Source organism: Condylura cristata, unplaced genomic scaffold, assembly GCF_000260355.1.
Source record: "Condylura cristata isolate star-nosed mole 26May11 unplaced genomic scaffold, ConCri1.0 scaffold00026, whole genome shotgun sequence".
Lineage (NCBI taxonomy): Eukaryota > Metazoa > Chordata > Mammalia > Eulipotyphla > Talpidae > Condylura > Condylura cristata.
The window spans coordinates 3,888,046-3,906,740 of record NW_004567127.1 but is presented as its reverse complement, the minus strand read 5'-3'; the positions used below and the strand labels follow the sequence as shown (position 1 = coordinate 3,906,740).

The window sequence follows — 18,695 nt, the reverse complement described above, 5'->3', positions numbered from 1 at the left end:
GCAGCGCGCTCTCGAGTCTTCGAGGCGCCTCTGACCTGGATGGAATCGCAGCTATTTAGATGAGGCTTTCTGTTGCGCCCCAACTGTTTAAACATTCACCGAGTATTCTTGGTCAAATAGGGGGAGCAGGCAAAGTTGCTCCTATCTCTCCTGTCCTGGCTGCCGTCACACTCGCTCGCTGTGCCCAACACAGGTGCTTAGCCATAGCTGACTTTCATGAGCGCCCTCTTGTAGTGTGCAATGACTTGTGCCATCCCTCCCCCATGTCAGTGTACCTCAAAATGAGATTGTATTTGGAAAAGGCCAGTAAATAGGTATTCAGGGTAAATGGGGTCATGTGGTTGGGGTTTAACCCAATGTGACCTCAGAAGGGGGAGTGACCTCCAGTTGTATGTGCAGAGAGAAAAGATCCTGTGAGACACAGTGCCCAGGTGGCCCTCTGCTAGTCAAGAAGAGAAGCCTCAGGAGAAACCGACCCCCTAACACCTTGACCTTGGGCTTCCAGCCCCCAGAATTGTGCAAACATAAATCCTATTGTTTAAGCCGCTGGTGGTGGTATGAGGCATGCAGCCGCAGGCGATTACAGCCAGACAACATGGCAGCGCTTTTTATGGGGGACCATGAAGGACCCTGACCCCCACCCCATAACCAAAGCGTAGATGGGGCTCACCATGCATTATATACACTCCAGTCTGGGTTCGGTCTGGCAGCTGACACTTTACCTTGAGGTTTGGCTTGTTTGTTCTCTCCGGTGTGTTAATGCTTCTGAAATGTTTTAGGTTTTAGCTTCTAGATTTGACTTTCCCCAGATGTCTGAGCCGCATCTCACTCTGGTTCTCATACTTCAGCTGACAGGGCACCTTTGTTGGTTAATGTATTTGCTGTGGGCTCATGGACAAGGCCAAGGAATTAACCTGGATAGTTCAGGTCAAAGTCAAAGTCAAGGTTAAGACTGTGTTTCTGCTTTCACAGTTAGCTTCACCATTGGGTTCTTCTTGCCAAAGGCTGTTGAGACTGGGAATGCAGCAGGGCGTTGTTATAAAGCAATCGCTTATACTCGCAGAACTGGGGTGCAGCCAGAACAGAACTGGGGTGCAGCCAGAGGTGTGGTGGTGAGAGATTCACCAGAGACAGTGGGGAGCAGAACAGGCCGACTGACAAAGTGCACTGCTGAGGGGAGCAGCGGGCGGGTCAGGAGAGGTCTGCTACGCCATGTGGGCCAGCTCCCTGGCCAGGTATTGAACTCGTGCTGCAGTGTTAACCAGTTGTGCCACCAGGGAGGGCCCTGAATATATTTTTTAAAGATTTATTTTACTTACTTATGCATACAAGAACTTGGGTGTAGGTCAGAGGTGTAGGGGGTGAGAGGATGCACCAGAGACAGAGCGGGGAGCAAAACAGGCAACTCCACTGAAATTCACTGAGGGAGCAGCGGGGAGACAGGAGAGGTCTGCTGCACCCTGTGGGTCACCTCCCTGGCTGGGGATCAACCTCATGCCACAGAGGTGGCTTGGTAGGCTGAGACTTAGCCCCGGGCCACAGGGAGGCCCCCGCAATTAAACTTTCTGCGGCATTTATCCCTTCACCTAATTACCAGTGTCACTTTTAGCAAGTTGTGTAGCCCAAGGACAGCCAATTCCCCACACTTTACCCCGCGTTTCTGGGTCTTCATGTGAAGTGAAAGGCCTAGAGTTTCTTTTACTTCTAAGACTTGAAAATTTGATGAAAGTCAGATTTGGTTGACACTGGAGTGATGGCTTTGTGCACCTAGAAGTAGTCTTCCACTTTTACCTGTCCAAACCTGTTACTGCCACACGGCATCCCAGGCACACCACGCTGGTAAAATCTAGTGGACTGTCCTTAAAAATGACCCAGCTCCCAGAATTAAAAAGACACTTCTCCAACGAGGAAATACAGATGGCCAACAAGCATTTGAACAAATGTTCAACATCACTTGTAATAAGGAAGACGCAAATTAAAACCACATGAGATACCACCTCACCCCAGTGAGAATGGCACATCTTCAAACAACTAGCAACAACAAATGTTGGCGAGAATGTGGAGAAAAAAGAACTCTCCTGCACTGCTGGTGGGAATGTTAACTAGTACAACCACTATGGAAAACTGTATGGAGGTTCCTCAAACTGCTAAACATGGAGCTTCCCTACTCCTAGGTATCTACCCAAAAGACACAAAACACTGATTCAAAAAGATACCTGCACCCCCATGTTTATTGCTGCTTTATTTACAATTGGAAAGGCATGGAAACAGCCCAAATGCCCAAAAGTAGATGACTGGATTATAAAGATGTGGTACATATACACACTGGAATATTATTCAGCAACCCAAAAATAAAAATAAAAACAACAAAAACACATGCCTTTTGCAGCAACATGGATGGAGCTGGAGAAGATCATGCTTAGTGAAATAAGCCGGAAAGAAGAGGAAAAATGATGGTTTCACTCATAGCAGGAGTATAACAGACCAGGCGAGAAAATAGCAATAATAATGAGCAGCTCTAGACCAGAGACATTTCATGGGGGTGGGTGGGGAATGGGATCAAAAATGGGGGCTTGGGGAGGGAGGGAGTGCACTGGACTGTGGTGATGGCACAGGGTGATTTGGTGATGGGAAGCCCATGGAGGTTACAACTGAGATGAAAAAAGGTGCAAAATGATAGAAAAATAAACTATTATTTTTTTTTAAAAGAAAATGACCCAGCTCCCAGCCAGCCTCACAGGTGTCCACCGCCCGCATTCGTTGGACAAAACAGTTGCCGAAGCCTGTCGGAGGCCGAGTGGCATCAGGGCCTGGCCTCTGAATGTAACCCACCGCCCCTCACACTTGCTTTGCCAACCGGGCAGATGGCAGCCTAGGAGACGGGGATTTAACTGCCCTCTTCGACACTGAGATCTCTGCAGTCACGTCTCCTCTGACCGTGTCGCGGTGGGTGGGGGAACCGGGCAGGGGCTGGCAGCAGCACTGGCACTGCCCACAGCAAAGCCCCCCAGGCTGGCCTCGGCCGCTGCCTCGGCCTCGGGGCCTCTGTGCCCAAGGAAGTGCAGGTCTTTGTTGCCTTTCTCTGAATTTTGGAGGGGGAGGGCCACAAGGAGACCCTGGCCGGGCCCTACATTTAGGGCGAGAGAACTGGACACAGAACCCGGGCAGGTCTACAGAAGCTGCAGGGTCCAGCCGAGGGGAAGCACCACCGAGCCAGCCAGCGGCCGGAAATCCACCAAGCTCCTGGTTGCCCCAAATGGCATTTGGTTTCCTGTGCTGTGCAGCTGTGAGGAGCCAGGCTAGTGCGGCTTTTAGGGAACAAAGTTTGTTTGCCCCTGCTCACCCTGTCTGGGTCCCTTTCTGCTCTAAACCAGCTTTTCTTAACTGAACGCAGCGGATTGGACTAACCTTCGACGTGATTCTTTGCTGGGGGAGTGTCTGGACAGTGTGTTGAGCGGGGTTCCAGCCACCAGATGCCCCAGAGTGGTAGCAACTAAAATGCCTCCAGACATTTCCACCCCGGGGTGGGGGGGGCGCAACGTCCAGGGGCTGAGTCCCACTGCTCTGGCGGAGGCCTCACACTGTGATGCCACGATGCCATCTGAGCCCTCCTGACTCCCTCTGAGGATGGATGTCGCCTGAGAAGTCAGGTGACACTTGTTTGTTTTACATGGAAAGTGCTCCCATAATCTGGAACATCAGTATCATCTAACCACGTTTTTTAAGTGGAAGTCATGATGATTTTTCACATCTCTTTAGCATTTGTCAGGTGGGGAAGAGGCCAAGGCCCTTCCGGAAGCTTCATCAGGAAAAGCGAACCACTTTACCCGTCACTAACATAGAGCCATCTCTGGGTGTGAAATGACAGCTCATCAACAGATTCTTGCAGCATCCTGTACAGTTTAATTTGTGGTTTTAAAAATATGGATATATCACAATAAAAACCTGGGAACTTCCTGAAAGCATCATAACAGCAATAAACTAAGCATTTGGTGGCAAGGGAGAGGTGCTGTCCCACCTGCTTACTCCTGGTGGGCCGGGGTGGGGGGGAGTCCCTGAGATAGGGGACACACTTGTGTCTGGGCGTCATTTTACTCGGCGGTCTTGACACAGTCCTGCAGTTTAAGTGTATCCTTTCAGCCGGCGCTTAATATATGTCTCTGGAGATAGATGTGTCTTGTTCATTCTGGAGTCTTCTGTGGGCTGCTGTTGGCGTCCTGGAGCATCTTGATCTTATTTGTTTACTCCAGACTCCTAGAATGAAGTCACTGGCCCCCAGAAATATCAAAGTACGTCAGCTGTTGTGGCGCGATAGTTCCGTAGATTCCTGGGATTCTGAAAATAACAACGAGACCCCCATTACAGCCACCTGACAGACATAACTGCTGATATAAAACAGTGCTGAGAACTGAGTCTCCCTGATGCGAACAACTATATCTTCTTCAGATCAGATTTGCTCTTGCGTGTCTTGTGATGCTGTATCTGGCCCCGTGGTCCCATGCGAGGGAAGGCGACTGCCTGAGTGTCTCCTAAGGAGAGATGCTCAGCTCAGCCAACAAGAGCAGGGTGACTCAGGGCAGGCTCCTGGGTAGCATTAGAAGGTGACTTCTGTCTGAGTGTCCCCCAGGGGAAATGCGTGTGACCTAAAATATCATCATCAGTTAGAATGTGTGTCTCAAGTCGTGATCTGTTCATTTGGTTGAAGAAATTGATTTGATGGAAGGTTATCCGTCACAGGGCCAGGAGTGGGTATTGGCTATTGCTAAAAGCATCTGACCCTGTGTCTACTGCAAGTGGCCAGCTGTTAGGTGGACATCGTGGCTTTGATTTTGTAGAAAAGGCTGCAGAATCCTGCTCTTGGGGAATATAAGGTAAAGGTGATAAGCTTGACTTTAGACGTGACACATTCTAGTTGCAGGTTATTACACTCTCAGTTACAGTTTCACAGGGAATCAGAAAGAAGAAAAGCTTCCTTCTCCAGCTAGCAAGGCCCTCAAGGGTCTCCACTGACAGCAGTGGAGGCTGGAAATGATGGTGGCATCTCACCAAGCATCTGTTTTGTGCCCTGTGTGGTAGTAGGAGTCGGGAGCACAGGGGAGGGAAGAGCAGGCCAGGAGATCTTTGTGCGCCTGGGATACGCTTCACAGCAGTCAGAATGGCTGTGCCTGCACTGCGTAAGAGATCGTCAGTTATGCATGCCTGCCAAGGGTGCAAATGGAAGGGTCGTCAGAGAAGCTTCTAGAGCTAGAAGGCACTTGAAACAGATGAAGGGGTATGGTCTTGACCACAGAGTAGAGGTTTGCGGAAGGGGCAGTGAGAGAGGAACAGCAAGGCCGGGCAGTAGCAGCAGTGGCTGAAGGAAGCAGGGCGCAGAGGTGGGGGAGGCTGGGAGGACCCGTAGCGAGCTGTGACCCTGTGGCTGGGGACTTCAACTTTGCGATAGAGTCACGTGCCAGAGTCACGTGAGTTTCGGAGCGAAGGGAATGCTGGAATAATTGTCTGGCACTTGCTTTCTGTCACCTGGAATAGGGAGAGGGAGGAGCAAGTTCAAGGTTTTGCAGCCCGTCCTGGTGTGAGATGGTGAGAAGGACTAAGGACGGTCTGAGGAGAGCACGAGGAAAGGCTACAGAGTTCATGGCAAAGGGCAGGAAGGCCGGGGGGATTGGGAATAGCTGAGGGACGTGGCACTTGGTGAGCTCAGTTGTGCAGAATAGTCAGAAATCGGAGTCAGAGTCCAGGTGTCGAGGAGGACAGGTGGCCGAGTCACCTGTCAAGCCCTGGACACGGGCTTTGGAGGGGGGCGAGAAGAGGTCACTTAGGGGGGTGACTATGAGCCTGTCATGGCGCTTCATGGGTGACAGAGAAATCCAGTCACTAGTCAGGGCTCAGCATCTCTTTCTCTTCAGCAGGATATTTTTGCCTTCGTGGATGATTCAGTAAATGAAAAGGTGTTAGAATTTACACAGATACTGGAACTGCAGAGAGTCAGTGTCCTGTAAGCCTGTCCATGGCGCCTCCACTCTGACAACAAAGGCTTACACCTCTCCCACCACCCCCCGTGGGGACGGTGCTGCGCCTCTGAGTTATTAACGGTTTCGGAGGCTCATGCCAGAGGCTGTTTGGCTCTTGCTGGGATAGCGTGTGCGGCAGGAGTCCCAGCCCACAAGGTTTAGAAAACCCCCGTGACACTGGACGTCAACTCGGACCGCGGCCATCAAGTCGGACTGGACATTGGAGGCAAGGTCACCTGCCCACGCTCAGACGGGGACAGAGAAGAAACCCTCCCCAGTATGAACTGGAGATGACGTACAGTTTTCACCCCTGACAAATCCACCAGGTGGCCAGCCCTCGAGGCTAAGGAATGGTCATCCAGTGTGAAGTGGTCACAGGCACAAGAACTTGTGAGTGTGAGCAGTGGAGTGACTCACGGAAACAAGAGCAAAGCAAGAACGCGCTTAGCTAAATATTCCTTTACTTGCGCTGCGTGGGACCTGCGCTGAAGGTCAGTGTCTCCTGCCGAGTTGCAGAAGCTTTAACGAATTCTTGCCGGGCACCTGCAGGACTGGCACCTCCACCAGTCCTATTTCCCAAAGAGCCAAGGCCCTGCAGCACCTCGGAGGCGGCCGCCCAAGGGCCCCGCCCTGCTGGACCCAGCTCACCTGTCCCGCCGCTGACCCAGCGTGTTGCTGTGTGGCCGCCGCGTGTTACTTTGGCGTCAGGTACAGGCACAGAGGCAGGAGCGCCCAGGCGGTGGCAAGAAAAGAAGGGGCATGCCGGGGGGCCTTTGAGTTCAGCAGCTGTAGGTGGCTACGCCTTTTAATCTCAGACTCTGCAGAGGGACAAACGGAAGCTCAGGGTCCCGGGCAAACGCTGGATGTTTGCCTCACGGGGCAGGTGGGCACACAGAAGCACCTGAAGAACAGAACAAGTGTTCCTGATACAGCTGGACCCCGCTTTGGGGTGATTTTGTGCCCCCACCCTCCACCTTCCTGTATGTAGCTTACCAACATCGGCCAGAGACCTCCCCTGCCGTCGTCCCTTCCAGGAGACACTCAGCCAGGTGAAGCACCAGGCCGCGCTCTGTTCCCGGTGATGGAGTAAAGAACTGCTGGCCAGGCTGAGCCCTTGGGCCCAGAGACACATTTTCCCCGGTCGGCAATGACCGGCACTGAGTCTAAGTCATTGCTCCATCACCCCCCTAGACAGTGAAGGCGAGGTGTGGCTCTCATTCTGAAGCAGAGAGAGGCAGGAGTGAAGACATGGCGCTGCTTGTCTTTCCTTTTACTCTGCCTCCCCGACCTCCCACAGGAGGATTCAGTGTCAGGTCCACGGCCCTCTTTAGCCATGTGACCTTTTGAAAGTTGCTCGCCAGCCTGGACGTGCTCAAATAAGCCTAACATGATTTTTTCCCCAGGATTCTTGAAAGGATTCGTGAGTTAACGCCTATAAAGTGCTAAGGCAGAGTCAGCCCCTGGAAGCACTATCGATAAAAGCCCAGCAATGGGACCCCGTCAGCCTGCCAAGCACTGACTTCCACCGCGCGGGTCATCCAAGTCCACTTCCTTCGCTTGACCTCTGACCTGAGCGCCACGTCTCAATCTGCCATTGCTACTGTCTGTGCCAGTTGAAAACATAATTATTCAGGAAATATTTTTGAGTTCTCTGTTGTTCAAAGGCGCCCAAGAAACTCTCTGCCCCAGGAGGGTTCTGACTCAGTTAACAAGCCCAGGCAACTGGCCAGGCGATCTTGATCACGGATGAAGCCGGCTGGCAAGTTGAGGCTCAGTCCTCGGGCAGGCGGGCGGCGGCTGGACAACGGGACCAGCGCTGACTCAGCAGGGGCAGATTCCGCCTCTGAGGAGCAGAGGAGATGCCCACCGCCTGAGGCTAGAGAGAGGATTTCCAGTTTCTTCTAGTAAACTCACCCATGAGCTGAGTTAATGTGTGCTCCTCTGGGGAGGAGCGAGGGAGGATGGTGAGGAGACGTGGCGGGGTCACAGCCGGGAGCCCTTCTCAGGGAAGGAAATCCGGGGTACAGGCACGCAGCCTTCTCCCCAAACCTCCTCTGCTTGGGGTGGCGCCTACCCATGCACTGAAAGGGCATTTGCATCGCAGCGTCTCGAAGCCCCTTACTGCTCCCCCAGCCTGGGGTTCCCCCTCTTGGTGGTGGTGTCTGTCACGAACTCCTCAGTGACCGCGGGCAGTGGCCAGCGGGTGCGGGGTCAGCCTATCTCGTGTCCTTCCGGTCTGTGTCACGACCCAGACAGTTTTTTCCTCACTAGCTTTTGATTCTCCCTCCTTCCCTTCCTGTTGTGCCTCCCCGTCAGGCCTCACACTCCCTCTCTTTGGACTGCTGGGGTGGCATGAGCACCTCACCTCAGGCCTTTCTATTTGGTCAGAAACATTCTTCTTTAAAACCCTGCTTGAGGCCTCCCTGGTGGCGCAGCAGGTTAAAGTGCAGCACTGGGAAGCTGAAGCCGCTTCCGCATGAGTTCAAGCCCCGCCTGCCCCAGAGGTGACCACAGGGCGCGGCAGACCTCTCCTGACCCGCCCGCTGCTCCCCTCAGCAGTGTACTTCGTGGCTCCCCACTGTGTCTCTGGTGAAGCCTCTTGCCGCCCCTGAGTCTCTGGCCTGTACCCCAGTTCTGTATGCACAAATAAATAAATCTTTAAAAAAAAAAATTCCCGGCTTGAAGTCTCCATATTTCCCTTAGCTACATTAGTCCTACCTGGCCCTCCTAAACAAGTCCCCTCGTTCACTTAGCCTTCTTTGAGTTGGTTTTCTGTTACAGGCCACGAAAAGCATTTGAATCAGGACATGCAAAAGTCGTCATGTTCCCGCTGCGTCCCCAAGCAGACCTGCTGAATTGGAGAGGGCTTCAGCATCCTGCGTGCACCTGCACACACCTGCACACACCTGCACACACCTGCACACACATGCTCCAGGGAGCTAGAGGACATGCAAGCAGCCTAGCTGCTCTCTCGGAACATAAAACATTGGGGTTTTGTGTTAACCATCTCATGTGATGTTAATTCCACCTGCTGTTATGATCAAGGCCTCAGGGAGGGCTCTAGATCTTTCTGCACCCTGGCACATAATATAGCTGCTAAAGAAATCAGATTTTTAACTCGTTTTCTTCTCGCCCCGGGGAGCCCTTCCAGGGTGGGGAGGATGTACCTGTCACTTTGATATCTCCGGTGGCTTTGGCAATGTCGTTCTCAATCATGCAGGAGTAGGTGTTGTTGATGGTGACGTTGTACAGCACCGACACCACCTTCATGGTCACGTTCTCGGAGTTCAGTTCGAAGCTAGTGTTGGAGACTTCTGAGAAGTTGGCGCCCTGGTCCACTTGAGACGCCCAGACCACGGTGGGCTGGGGGAACCAGCGGGGGGCCTCGCAGCGCAAGCTCTCGGAGCTGGCATTGTAGTCCACGTTCACCTCTGGGATGCTGAAGGCTGCGGGCCGAAGGTCACGAAGGGCAGATGTTACTTCCTGCAGTTTAGCCTTGGAGGTGACCCGGTATTTCCCCAGTGGGTTGTCTGCGCCTCTCAAATGCCAAACTCTCCATGGGATCAGTCGCTTCCTCTGAAGCCCCAGGCCACTGTGACTTACATTCCTGTCTAAGTGTCTGATGTACATTACCAGTTATTTATAGACAGTTAAATATTTTTCTTTCCCTGTCCTGACCATCCACTCCATAAGCTCTAGACCATGAGTTCTACCAGAGGAAGGACAATCGTCATCTTCTCAAGCATATGTTTACTCTTCCCAGGACCAATCTCAGTCCATTGTCTGTACAGTCAGAAAAACATATGTGAAGCTGCATTGGTGAGGAAGTGTGGGTTTCACCAGGTGAGAATTAGTGCGTGTCCAGGGCAGTGTTATTTTGGTTAGTTCCCTTTGTCCTTCTGCTAAAGTAGAGACTGTCATGAGTCCCTGGAGGGACTAAAGTGAGAGTTGGGTCAGATCAACTTGGCACAGAAAAGTCCCTGACAGGTCACAGGGTTCTTTTACTGCCACCAGAGGAAAGACTACATTTGCTTTGGCAAAATAGTTCAGGGACTACAGTGGAAACTTACAAGAGGTGAGAGTCCAGAGCGAAAGACCTGCTATTACGCTGGGCTACCTAGGGGCTGGCGTGAGTTCTAGATTAAGGGTGGCTGCCAGTGGAATTGGAGGGCTTTGTTCTGATGTGGGTCGCTCAGACGCGAGCAGGTCACGTGTGTCATCAGCAGTCCGGGCCCTTAAGTCCCAAGCACCTCTCAGCACCATTTCCCCACTCTCCACATGTAACTCACCTCCAGTTCTATACTCTAGGTTGGCATTCCCCTTGCCTTTAGAGGTGATGATGTGACATTTATAGGTGCCAGCATCTGTGAGTTGCACGTTTTTCAGCCTCAGAGAGGCATTGCCTACTACTACCTGGTCAGCAAACACTGCTGTCCGGCCCCGGAACATTTCATCCTGGTCTGACAGGTCATCTTTGCCTTCTTTGAACTCATGGACCAGGCCCAGAACACCTTCCTTCAGCCACTGTATCACGATATCAGAAAGTTTGATGTCAGGTTCAAAAGTGCAGCTCAGGGTTCCATCCTCCCCGATGTTCCCAGCTGAGGTGAGAGTAGTGACTGAGATGGAGTGTCTTCCTGCAATTCAGGGAGCAAGGGTCAATGCCAAGGGGAGCCTCAGGACTTCAGCCTTCAACCCTCTGTTACTAAGAGCCAGAGACTTCTGGCATCAATTGGAAGCACAGGGGAATAGCAGATGCGTAAAAGAAGATGACTGATAGAAGAAGGAACGAAAGAACAAGAAGACGCAACAGACTTGTCATGCACGTTCATTCTTTGAGACCCGGTTCCCTACACCGTGAAAAACTCAAGAAGAGGACGTACTGGACTTGGGGTTTGAAGAGGAGAATTCGAGTCCTAGAGTGTCATGGGACAGGCGTGACTTTGGACAGTCACGTAACCTCTCTGGACTCAGAAAAACGAGTCTTCCCTGTAAAGGCTCTTGGGAGGACAAAATCAGATGGATGTGAGCTTTATTTGTAAACAATTATACATTTACGGAGTTATTCTTAGTTAACCGGATTCTCCAAATATCCCTCTGTGGAAATCTCACTGAGGGTACCGGGGGGTTCACTGCACCCATCCCTTACATCCCTGATATTCCCTGCAGCCTGTGAAGCACTGACCAGCTTTCCCTTCTGCACTGGAGGCAATAATAATACCTCATTATTGCCCAAAGCCCACTATCAGTAGCCCCGGGTGCTCTGGGCTGGACTTCGCAGCTTCCTTAGCGTATCCCTGCTTCTGAAACTTGCCTCCAGCCAACCCACTGTCCATGCATTTCTCTTTCAGGTGGGTCTCAAAGTATATTCTGAATGTGTCAGGGTTGTGTTTTTTTTTTTTTTTTGTTATTTAAAGAGGAAGTTTATTAGAAAGAGACAGGGGAGAAAAGACACTTGCATAGACACAAGTGGGCAGGAAGAGCTGCCCCCAAAGGGACAGGTTGGCAGGGAAAGAGACCTGCACATTTGCAGGCAGGCGGCTTAGGAGAGAGGCCTCCCCTGAGGGAGGTCAGTGCAGAGAAGTCCTGGCATGGTGCGGGTCACGGGCCGGCAGGAGGCTGCTGCCCAGCAGAGGAGAGAGCGGATGGAAAGGAGCCCCTGCGTGGGCTCAGGTGGGCAGTGGAGCGGTTGCCAAGTGTCCTTTTCCTAATCGCCGATCTTCCATGTCTCCCAAGGGCTGTGGAGTAACGTTCGATTAACCAGCGCGGCCTTCAAGCTAAACACCCATTGCCTGGCGCCCAGTCGGTGTCCCAGAGATAAAAGCTCTTCTCGCGAGCGTTCCAGCCTCATGCACCCTGACACCCTTTCATAGACCCAGCAATTTACTGATTTTCTGCTTTCCTGGAAAAAGATGGGAGCAAAACATGCTTGCTCTTTTTCAAATGCAAGAGATGGCTGCTCTGTAAGAGGCGGGTATTCTGAAGGGGAAGGGAAATGCTTCTCTTCAGCGAGCCTGGATCTCGCCTCCTCCGGCATGAAGGCGTGGGAGCTGCCTCGTGGGCCCCAGGCCTTCCTCAAGTAGAGAAGGATGATGGATGAGGGATGGAGCTAGGTGGATTCACATTAGAGCAGGAAACAATTCTCAGTATAATAGAGACAGAAACCAAAACCACCTTGGGTGGGAGGGTGCTTGGAGACTTCCTCATGAGGAAGAGGACAAAGCCGAGCCACTGCTGCGCCGGGCCACTGGCGTGGGAGACTTGGCCGGACGTGACGGAAGGAGCTATGTGCAGTGTTGCTGTTCAGGATCAGCGCAAACCCCCCCCCGCCCCCCCCAGTTCTTGCTCTTCTTGTCTTTAAAGATTTATTTATTGATGCATACAGAACTGGGGTACAGGCAGAGGTGCGGGGGGTGGGGGTGTGTGTGAGAGAGGATCCACCAGAGACAGAGCAGGGAGCAGAACAGGCCAACTGAGTACACTGCTGAGGGGAGCAGCGGGGGGGTCAGGAGAGGTCAGGCGCGCCCTGTGGGTCACCTCCGGGGATTGAACTCATGCTGAGGCGGCTGCGCCCAGCTTCCCAGTGCTGCGCTTTAACCCGTTGCGCCACCAGGGAGGGCCTGCCTTGGCTTTTATCGAACGCTGTTTTAAGTATTTGATTTGCTTTTCAATTATTTTCACTTGACCGGCTGGTATCTAACATCCCAGCCACAGTGATTACCAGGCACTTACAATGTGCCTCTTCATCTTCCTGTTCATCTTGCACCTACGATTTATTGTTCCCTCCTCTCCTTTATCACCAGTTAGCCAAATCCCACTCCACTCAAGGCTGGCAGCCCTTGCACGAAGCCTTTTGATCTACCACAGCAAAATTAATAGATTCTTTCTTTACTCTCCTTTAACACATTCCTTTGCCTTCATTACAGCAGCTGTCTTCTTCTTCCTTGTCTCTAGTCAATCTCAGACACTAATTTGTAAGCTTTTCCAGGGAAGGAAATGTCTTAAACATAAATGTGATGGTTCGTTTCAGCTGTCAACCTGACCGGGCCACAGGGTACCCAGACAGTGGACGAATCGCTGTTCCTGGTATTGCTGTGAGGATGTTTCTGGATGAGATGAACGTTTGAGCAGCAGACCGAGAGGAGCAGATTGCTGTCCCTCAGGTGTGTAGCATCAAGCAATGGAAGCCCTCAACAGAACAAGAGGCTGAGTTAGAGGGGCCCTTGCAGAAGAGGAAGGTGAGAAGCAGCCTCTGAACGGTAGGTGGCGCTCAACGCCAACTCCAGGTGAGGGTGGAGCTTTCCAGACTCCACCCCCTGACAGCCTGCAGCGTGATGGAAACAGAGGACAGGCCTGGGCTTTGTCAGTTAATTGGCTGTGGAGTAGGGGTGCTGTGGAGAAGCTGCCAGCTTGCCACGTGCAGCTTTGGCCTGGACCGAGGTTTCTGGTCAGCAGACACTATCTGGGGTAAGACAGAAGTCATCTGGCCATGAGCAAGCTCGCAGTTTCTCCCTTTTATGTCCTCTAGCTCTCTCTATTCTCTCTCCCTATGTCAACAATCCTGCCCTGTTGTTTCTCCCCTGGGGCCTGCTTTTGAGTGGTAACAAGCAGCTGTAAACACAGGTGAGGACCCGCCAAATTGGTCAACACTGCTGCCCCAAGTTAGCTCTGCTGCTCCGCTCGCTGATTGTTCTCAGCTGGGACTCAGCCTTTTCCTGCCTTTAGATTCAAATAGAGGCACTACCTCTTTGTAGGTCTTCGGCCTGCTGGCTTTGGGCTTCTCCTGGTTCTCAGACCTTTGGACTTAGACTGGACCTAAGCCATGGATTCTCACGGGTCTCTAGCCTGCTGATTGCAGACGCTGGGATGTCCCACGCGCCAGGTTCATGTGAGTCGGTTTCTTTGTTTCCCTGGAGAACCCTGATTCATGCTTAGAAGTGGGGTGCTGCTGAAGTCAATACCTGTGCAGGTGGGAGACTGGAACAGGTGAAGATTTTTGAAATGTGTATAGAAACGTGAATGTGAAGGGTGATTCTGGTGGAATCTCAGGTGGGAATTAGACTCTGAAATTGGAAAGGCAGCCGTTGTTGTAATGTCACGAAAAATTCAGCTGAACTAGTCTTTTGTGGAATATTTAGCTTGTGAATGGATGTTTAATTGAGATTTGTAAGAGTAGAGTGCAGAAGGAGTGACGTATCTCGAATGCTTACAGTAAAACACGGAATTGTTAAGCAGCAGGGGAACTGTAACTTAAGGGTTTGGAAAACTTTGAGGTTATCTGTATTGCAAACAAAGGAAAGGTTCTGAAGAGAACCCTGAGGATATGTCTGAACAACCACTTGATAAGGAGATCATAGGTGCAGTCGATGGACTTAATGACCTCAGGAGGGGCCAGTCTGGAGGGGGCCAGGGCTGAGAAACACTGCCAGCTGGGGGCCGAAGTGAAGAGGAGAGAAAGTGAAGGCAAGAAGGTTGTCAGGCTGCTCAGAGTTAAGACCATCGACTTACTCAGTTTTGAATTCAGAAGAGAGTAGAAAATCCTGAAGGTGATTCAGAAACCAGCAGGGTTTCTGTCTCCTGAGTTTCAGAGTTGGGGGGTGGGGCGGGGTATCACCTCTGTTTTACATAGGCAGAGGGTCTCTGATGGAAGCCTTAGGCCGGGGCCACCTTAAGGTGGGGGGGGGGGCCTCCCCAGCCTCCAGAACTGTGAGAAAATTCATTTCTGTGTGTAGGGACCCAGGTTGTCATGGCAACCTAAGATGTGCCTGTTGGTATGTTACTACAGTGAAAAATATTTGTTGAGTGAATGCATGAAAGAATGAATGAATGGAAAAGCGTAGAAAGCAAGGCTCTGCTGGAGATGAGGGCTCCGTCCAGAGGACTGAGACAAGGCTTGTTTGACAGGATTGCCTCCTCTCATCTGTGGACGTGTGAACCGGGGACAAGGAAGGCGGTGGAAATACAGAGACATTCTCAACAAATGATGCAGAAAGTGTAACTGTTAGAGCGAGGGTACGTGTGACTGTCGTTTATAAAGTGCCATTAAAGTTGAATTGAAAAATTACTTTTCTGGAAAAAAAACTACATGATTAACACAGTTTATGGAGAGAATGAAATGGTAATGACACATCTTAGTTCAGTAATTGTGCTACTAAATTAATGTCAACGTGTTGGCCTGGAGCCCACAGGTAGAGAATTTGTGGAACTATCTCCTCGAGAACCTTCTGATTTAAAGGCGGCAGCCGTGCAGCGCTCCAGGGCCCTCTGCAGGTTTTCGCCCATTTAAAATTGTATTAAAGAAGTGGCAGCTGGAGTGAGAGTCATGTCGATGAAGCCCCCTCTCCTGCACATCAGTTAAAAGAACTACCAGGCAGCGCGGAGGCAGACCATGCAACTTGCCCTGGCTCTGCACCCAGAAGACAATCAATACATATTTATTTGTTTGGTGAATAAGTGATGGTTAAAAGTGACAACATGATATTTCATTTGCAAGCAGCGTGCAGCACGCCAATATTGCTCCTGACGAAAAAGGACATGTGCTCAAACTCTCAGGCAGATATTGGCCCCAGGAGCTAAGTGGTAGGAAGCAAGCGCTGTGTCTGGGTGGGGGGTGGAGTGGGGAGCTAGTCCCCCCGCCCCCCACCTCTGGGGCCCTTGAGGGAGTGGGAGTTGGGGCCGAGGGGGCAAGGAGCCGGTGAAGGGCAGCTCTAGAATCCTGAGAACTTGAACAGGTGCAGATTTGGAAGGACTTCACTGACCTGCCTCAAGCCTCTCTAAAGCTGCAAACCCGGTTGCTTCCGGCAACCACTTCTCAGCTCCTGAGGGCTCATTACCATGGCCTGCTGGTCTGGTTGGGGAAGGAGGAGTTAGCAGGGCAAGCAGGAATCCTGGGTTAGGTGAGTGCCTGCCCTGCAGACCACCCCCCTCCTCATGTAAGATTAAACACAATGAGAACACACAAAAGTGTAAGAAAAAGTCCACTGCTATGTATTTCCTTAGATGACTTTTTAAAAATCCTACAAATTCTTTCTACAAAATTTGCTCAGTGCTTTTAGTGCCATGAACACATGCCTGATGGGTTTATCCAGGGTCTGGAGATGGAGCATTCACAAAGGAAACATACACATGCATACGTAGATTCAACAGAAAAAAATAAAGAAGGTAGGGCCCTGCCTTCAGGCCTGGCTGCCCAGCCTCGGAGGAGCCCTGCCCCTTGGTGGCCAGGAAGGGGACTGTTTTTGAAGGCATCTGTGACTGCATTTCTGACAGCAAGTTGTTACCGGTGGCGCTGCTACTGTTAATACATCAATATAATTATCAGTATAAATAGCAGCGGCAACCATTATTACACTGAGCCAGGTGCTTCGCATAAAATCCACAACAGCCCTGACTCTCTTGCCAGTGAGGAAACCGATTCTGGAAAGTGCAGTTATATCCCAATGGACACACGGTTGGTGCCAGACCTGAGGGGAGGCCCTTTGTGTCGGGTGCCTAAGCTCTTCCGAAGGCACCTGAGTGGGAGTGCGAGCCAGCGGCCTGCCACAGCCTCTCCCACCTTCTCCAAGGGCCGTCCCTGAAGGCTGTCCTCCTGGGGATTCCTGGGCCACCCTCACCCTCCTCCAAACAGCTCCTCTCCACTGTAAGCTTGATGAAATCCACACTTAGAACTTGTCAGGGATGGGTTGGCTATCAGGAGGTGACAGACAGGACAGTTATAAAGGAATAGGACATTGCATTTCCCCCTGTATTTGAATATCTTTAGATCCTTAAAAAATGTGGTCTCTTTGGCCCTCCCTGGTGGCGCAGCGGGTTAAAGCACAGCACCGAGAAGCTAAAGCCACTTCCGCATGAGTTCGATTCCCACCTGCCCCGTAGGTGACCACATGGCGTGGCAGACCTCTCCTGACCCGCCAGCTGCTCCCCTCAGCAGTGTGCTTTGTCTATCTGCCTGTTCTGCTCCCCGCTCTGTCTCTGGTGAAGCCTCTCGCCGCCCCTGCACCTCTGGCCTGTACCCCAGTTCTGTATGCACAAATAAATAAATCTTTAAAAAAAAAAAAGGAAAGAAAAAGGTACTCAGCCTCTACCGTCACCAGAACATGACAATAAAATCACAAGGGGATTCCACAGCATCAGTGTGCGTGAGCCAGCGCTGGCTCTCTCAACACTGCTGGTGAAAGGAAACCACTGAGTTACTTTGGAAAACCAACTGGCTTTCGTGTCTCCTGAAAACTATCGATTGGCTTTTTGAACGCACCCTTGGTGAAGTGCTTGTTTGAAGACACTAAAGAGTAATTAAAGGACAGCAAAGGAAAGAGGAAGAGAGACTTGTATAAAGATGAAAGACATAATTAATTAAGCAGGAAAACAAACCAGAGAAAGTATAAACATAAGCTTGGTCCTTTCAGAGCAGCTATAAAGTGGATAGCACCTTGTAAATCTGTTTTATGATGAGAAAGAACAAGAGTAAGAGGGAGCTGGGATGACCCAGAAAATGCCCAAGACCAAGAAAGGAAATTGGAAAATAATATAAGAAAATACCAAGTTATACACGATTATTGGCGAGTTCAGAAACAGGTGTCCTGTACACTGGGAGGCTTGCTCTTCTGATAAAGACGACACTAGCAGGAAGTGCCATAAGGACAGTGTTTCCAATAAATGTGTCTGGGTCAACGGGAAGATCCCACGGAACCCAGAAAATGTGATGCCGATGACGTTGCATCAGGCGCAGAATTGATTCTAGATGGTTTTAGATGAACTCTGAAGGGTGAACCAATAAGCGCCTGCAAAGTAACCTCGAAGAAAATATTCATGACCTTGGAATAGGGAGCAATTTCTTAAACAGATGACAAAAAACGCTAGGTATAAAGAGAAAGAGAGGGACTGTGGAAAACTAAGAAGTCTGCCCATCAAGGACATCAAAGGAGTAAAAAAGCGAGACATAGAATCGGAGAGATATAGCAATACCTGTGACCAAATTGCATCCAGAATAAAGAATCCCTACAAGTGAAAATTAATTCAACCAAAAGAAAAAAAATTAAGACGAAAGGATTTATTTTGGGCGACAAAGTCGCCTCTAGGCTAACTGGTCCACCGTGAATTTCCTTGGCTTGGCCTGGGGCCCCTGTGGGGAGGCACCGCCCTCCTGGAGGCCAGAGACAGGCACGCTGGCGCGGACACGCCGAAGCTTGCCACGGGGACAGCCGTGGCCATAGACTCGTCAAACAACTGAGTTGACTTGAGTCAGGAGGTTTAGGGGAGCAGCAGACAAGTTGCCTGGGAGAAGACAGCTGCCGGCGCCACTCACTCAGTGTCTTCATTAAAGTGACACCCAGGGGATGCAGCAGAGGCTGACGGGAGGGCCCGTCCCCAGCACTTGCTTGGACGCTCACCGCCGCGCCTCCGTGGCATCTGCGAACGGCCGTGTTCTCTGTGCCAAAGGCCCGGCAAACCCAAAACAAACCCAGGACAGTGGTGGCCTCCCCGCCACCCAGGTCCCCCCCCATGTGGTGGACCAGCTGAGGGGGGTCACCTGCCACCCCAGGTCACATTCTGAAACAGACAGAGAGAAGCCCAAGTCTTCCTGTGACTTGACCTCGTGGTGGTGGGCCGGGATTCTCTGTGTGAAGGAGCCCAGTCAGTTCACAGGATGCAGCCCCAGAGGGGGCTTCTCTGGGACCAAGCTCC

The 18,695-nt window shown here is 51.4% G+C and overlaps 1 protein-coding gene and 1 long non-coding RNA gene across 5 annotated transcripts in view; one reads left to right on the top strand and one right to left on the bottom strand.

The window, feature by feature from the left end:
* The window catches only part of LOC105854111, a 25,487-nt gene extending 9,287 nt beyond the window's left edge, over positions 1–16,200 (top strand). For all 3 annotated transcript variants that reach the window (XR_001145831.1, XR_001145833.1, XR_001145832.1), the window contains 3 exons: positions 13,042–13,174; positions 13,766–13,899; positions 14,916–16,200. This is a non-coding gene — a long non-coding RNA (uncharacterized LOC105854111). The remainder of the gene's footprint in view (positions 1–13,041; positions 13,175–13,765; positions 13,900–14,915) is intronic.
* The window catches only part of VTCN1 (V-set domain containing T cell activation inhibitor 1), a 40,551-nt gene continuing 24,578 nt past the window's right edge, over positions 2,723–18,695 (bottom strand). Inside the window, exons 3-6 of one of the 2 annotated variants that reach the window (XM_004689600.2) lie at positions 10,301–10,648; positions 9,179–9,457; positions 6,660–6,829; positions 2,723–4,335 (exon numbers count right to left, since the gene is read on the bottom strand). In XM_004689600.2, the coding sequence (XP_004689657.1) occupies positions 6,705–6,829; positions 9,179–9,457; positions 10,301–10,648 (752 nt within the window). In that variant the 3' untranslated portion in view covers positions 2,723–4,335; positions 6,660–6,704. Of the gene's footprint in view, positions 4,336–6,659; positions 6,830–8,644; positions 8,863–9,178; positions 9,458–10,300; positions 10,649–18,695 lie in introns of those variants that run through there. The other variant, XM_012730101.1, reaches the window with a different exon arrangement.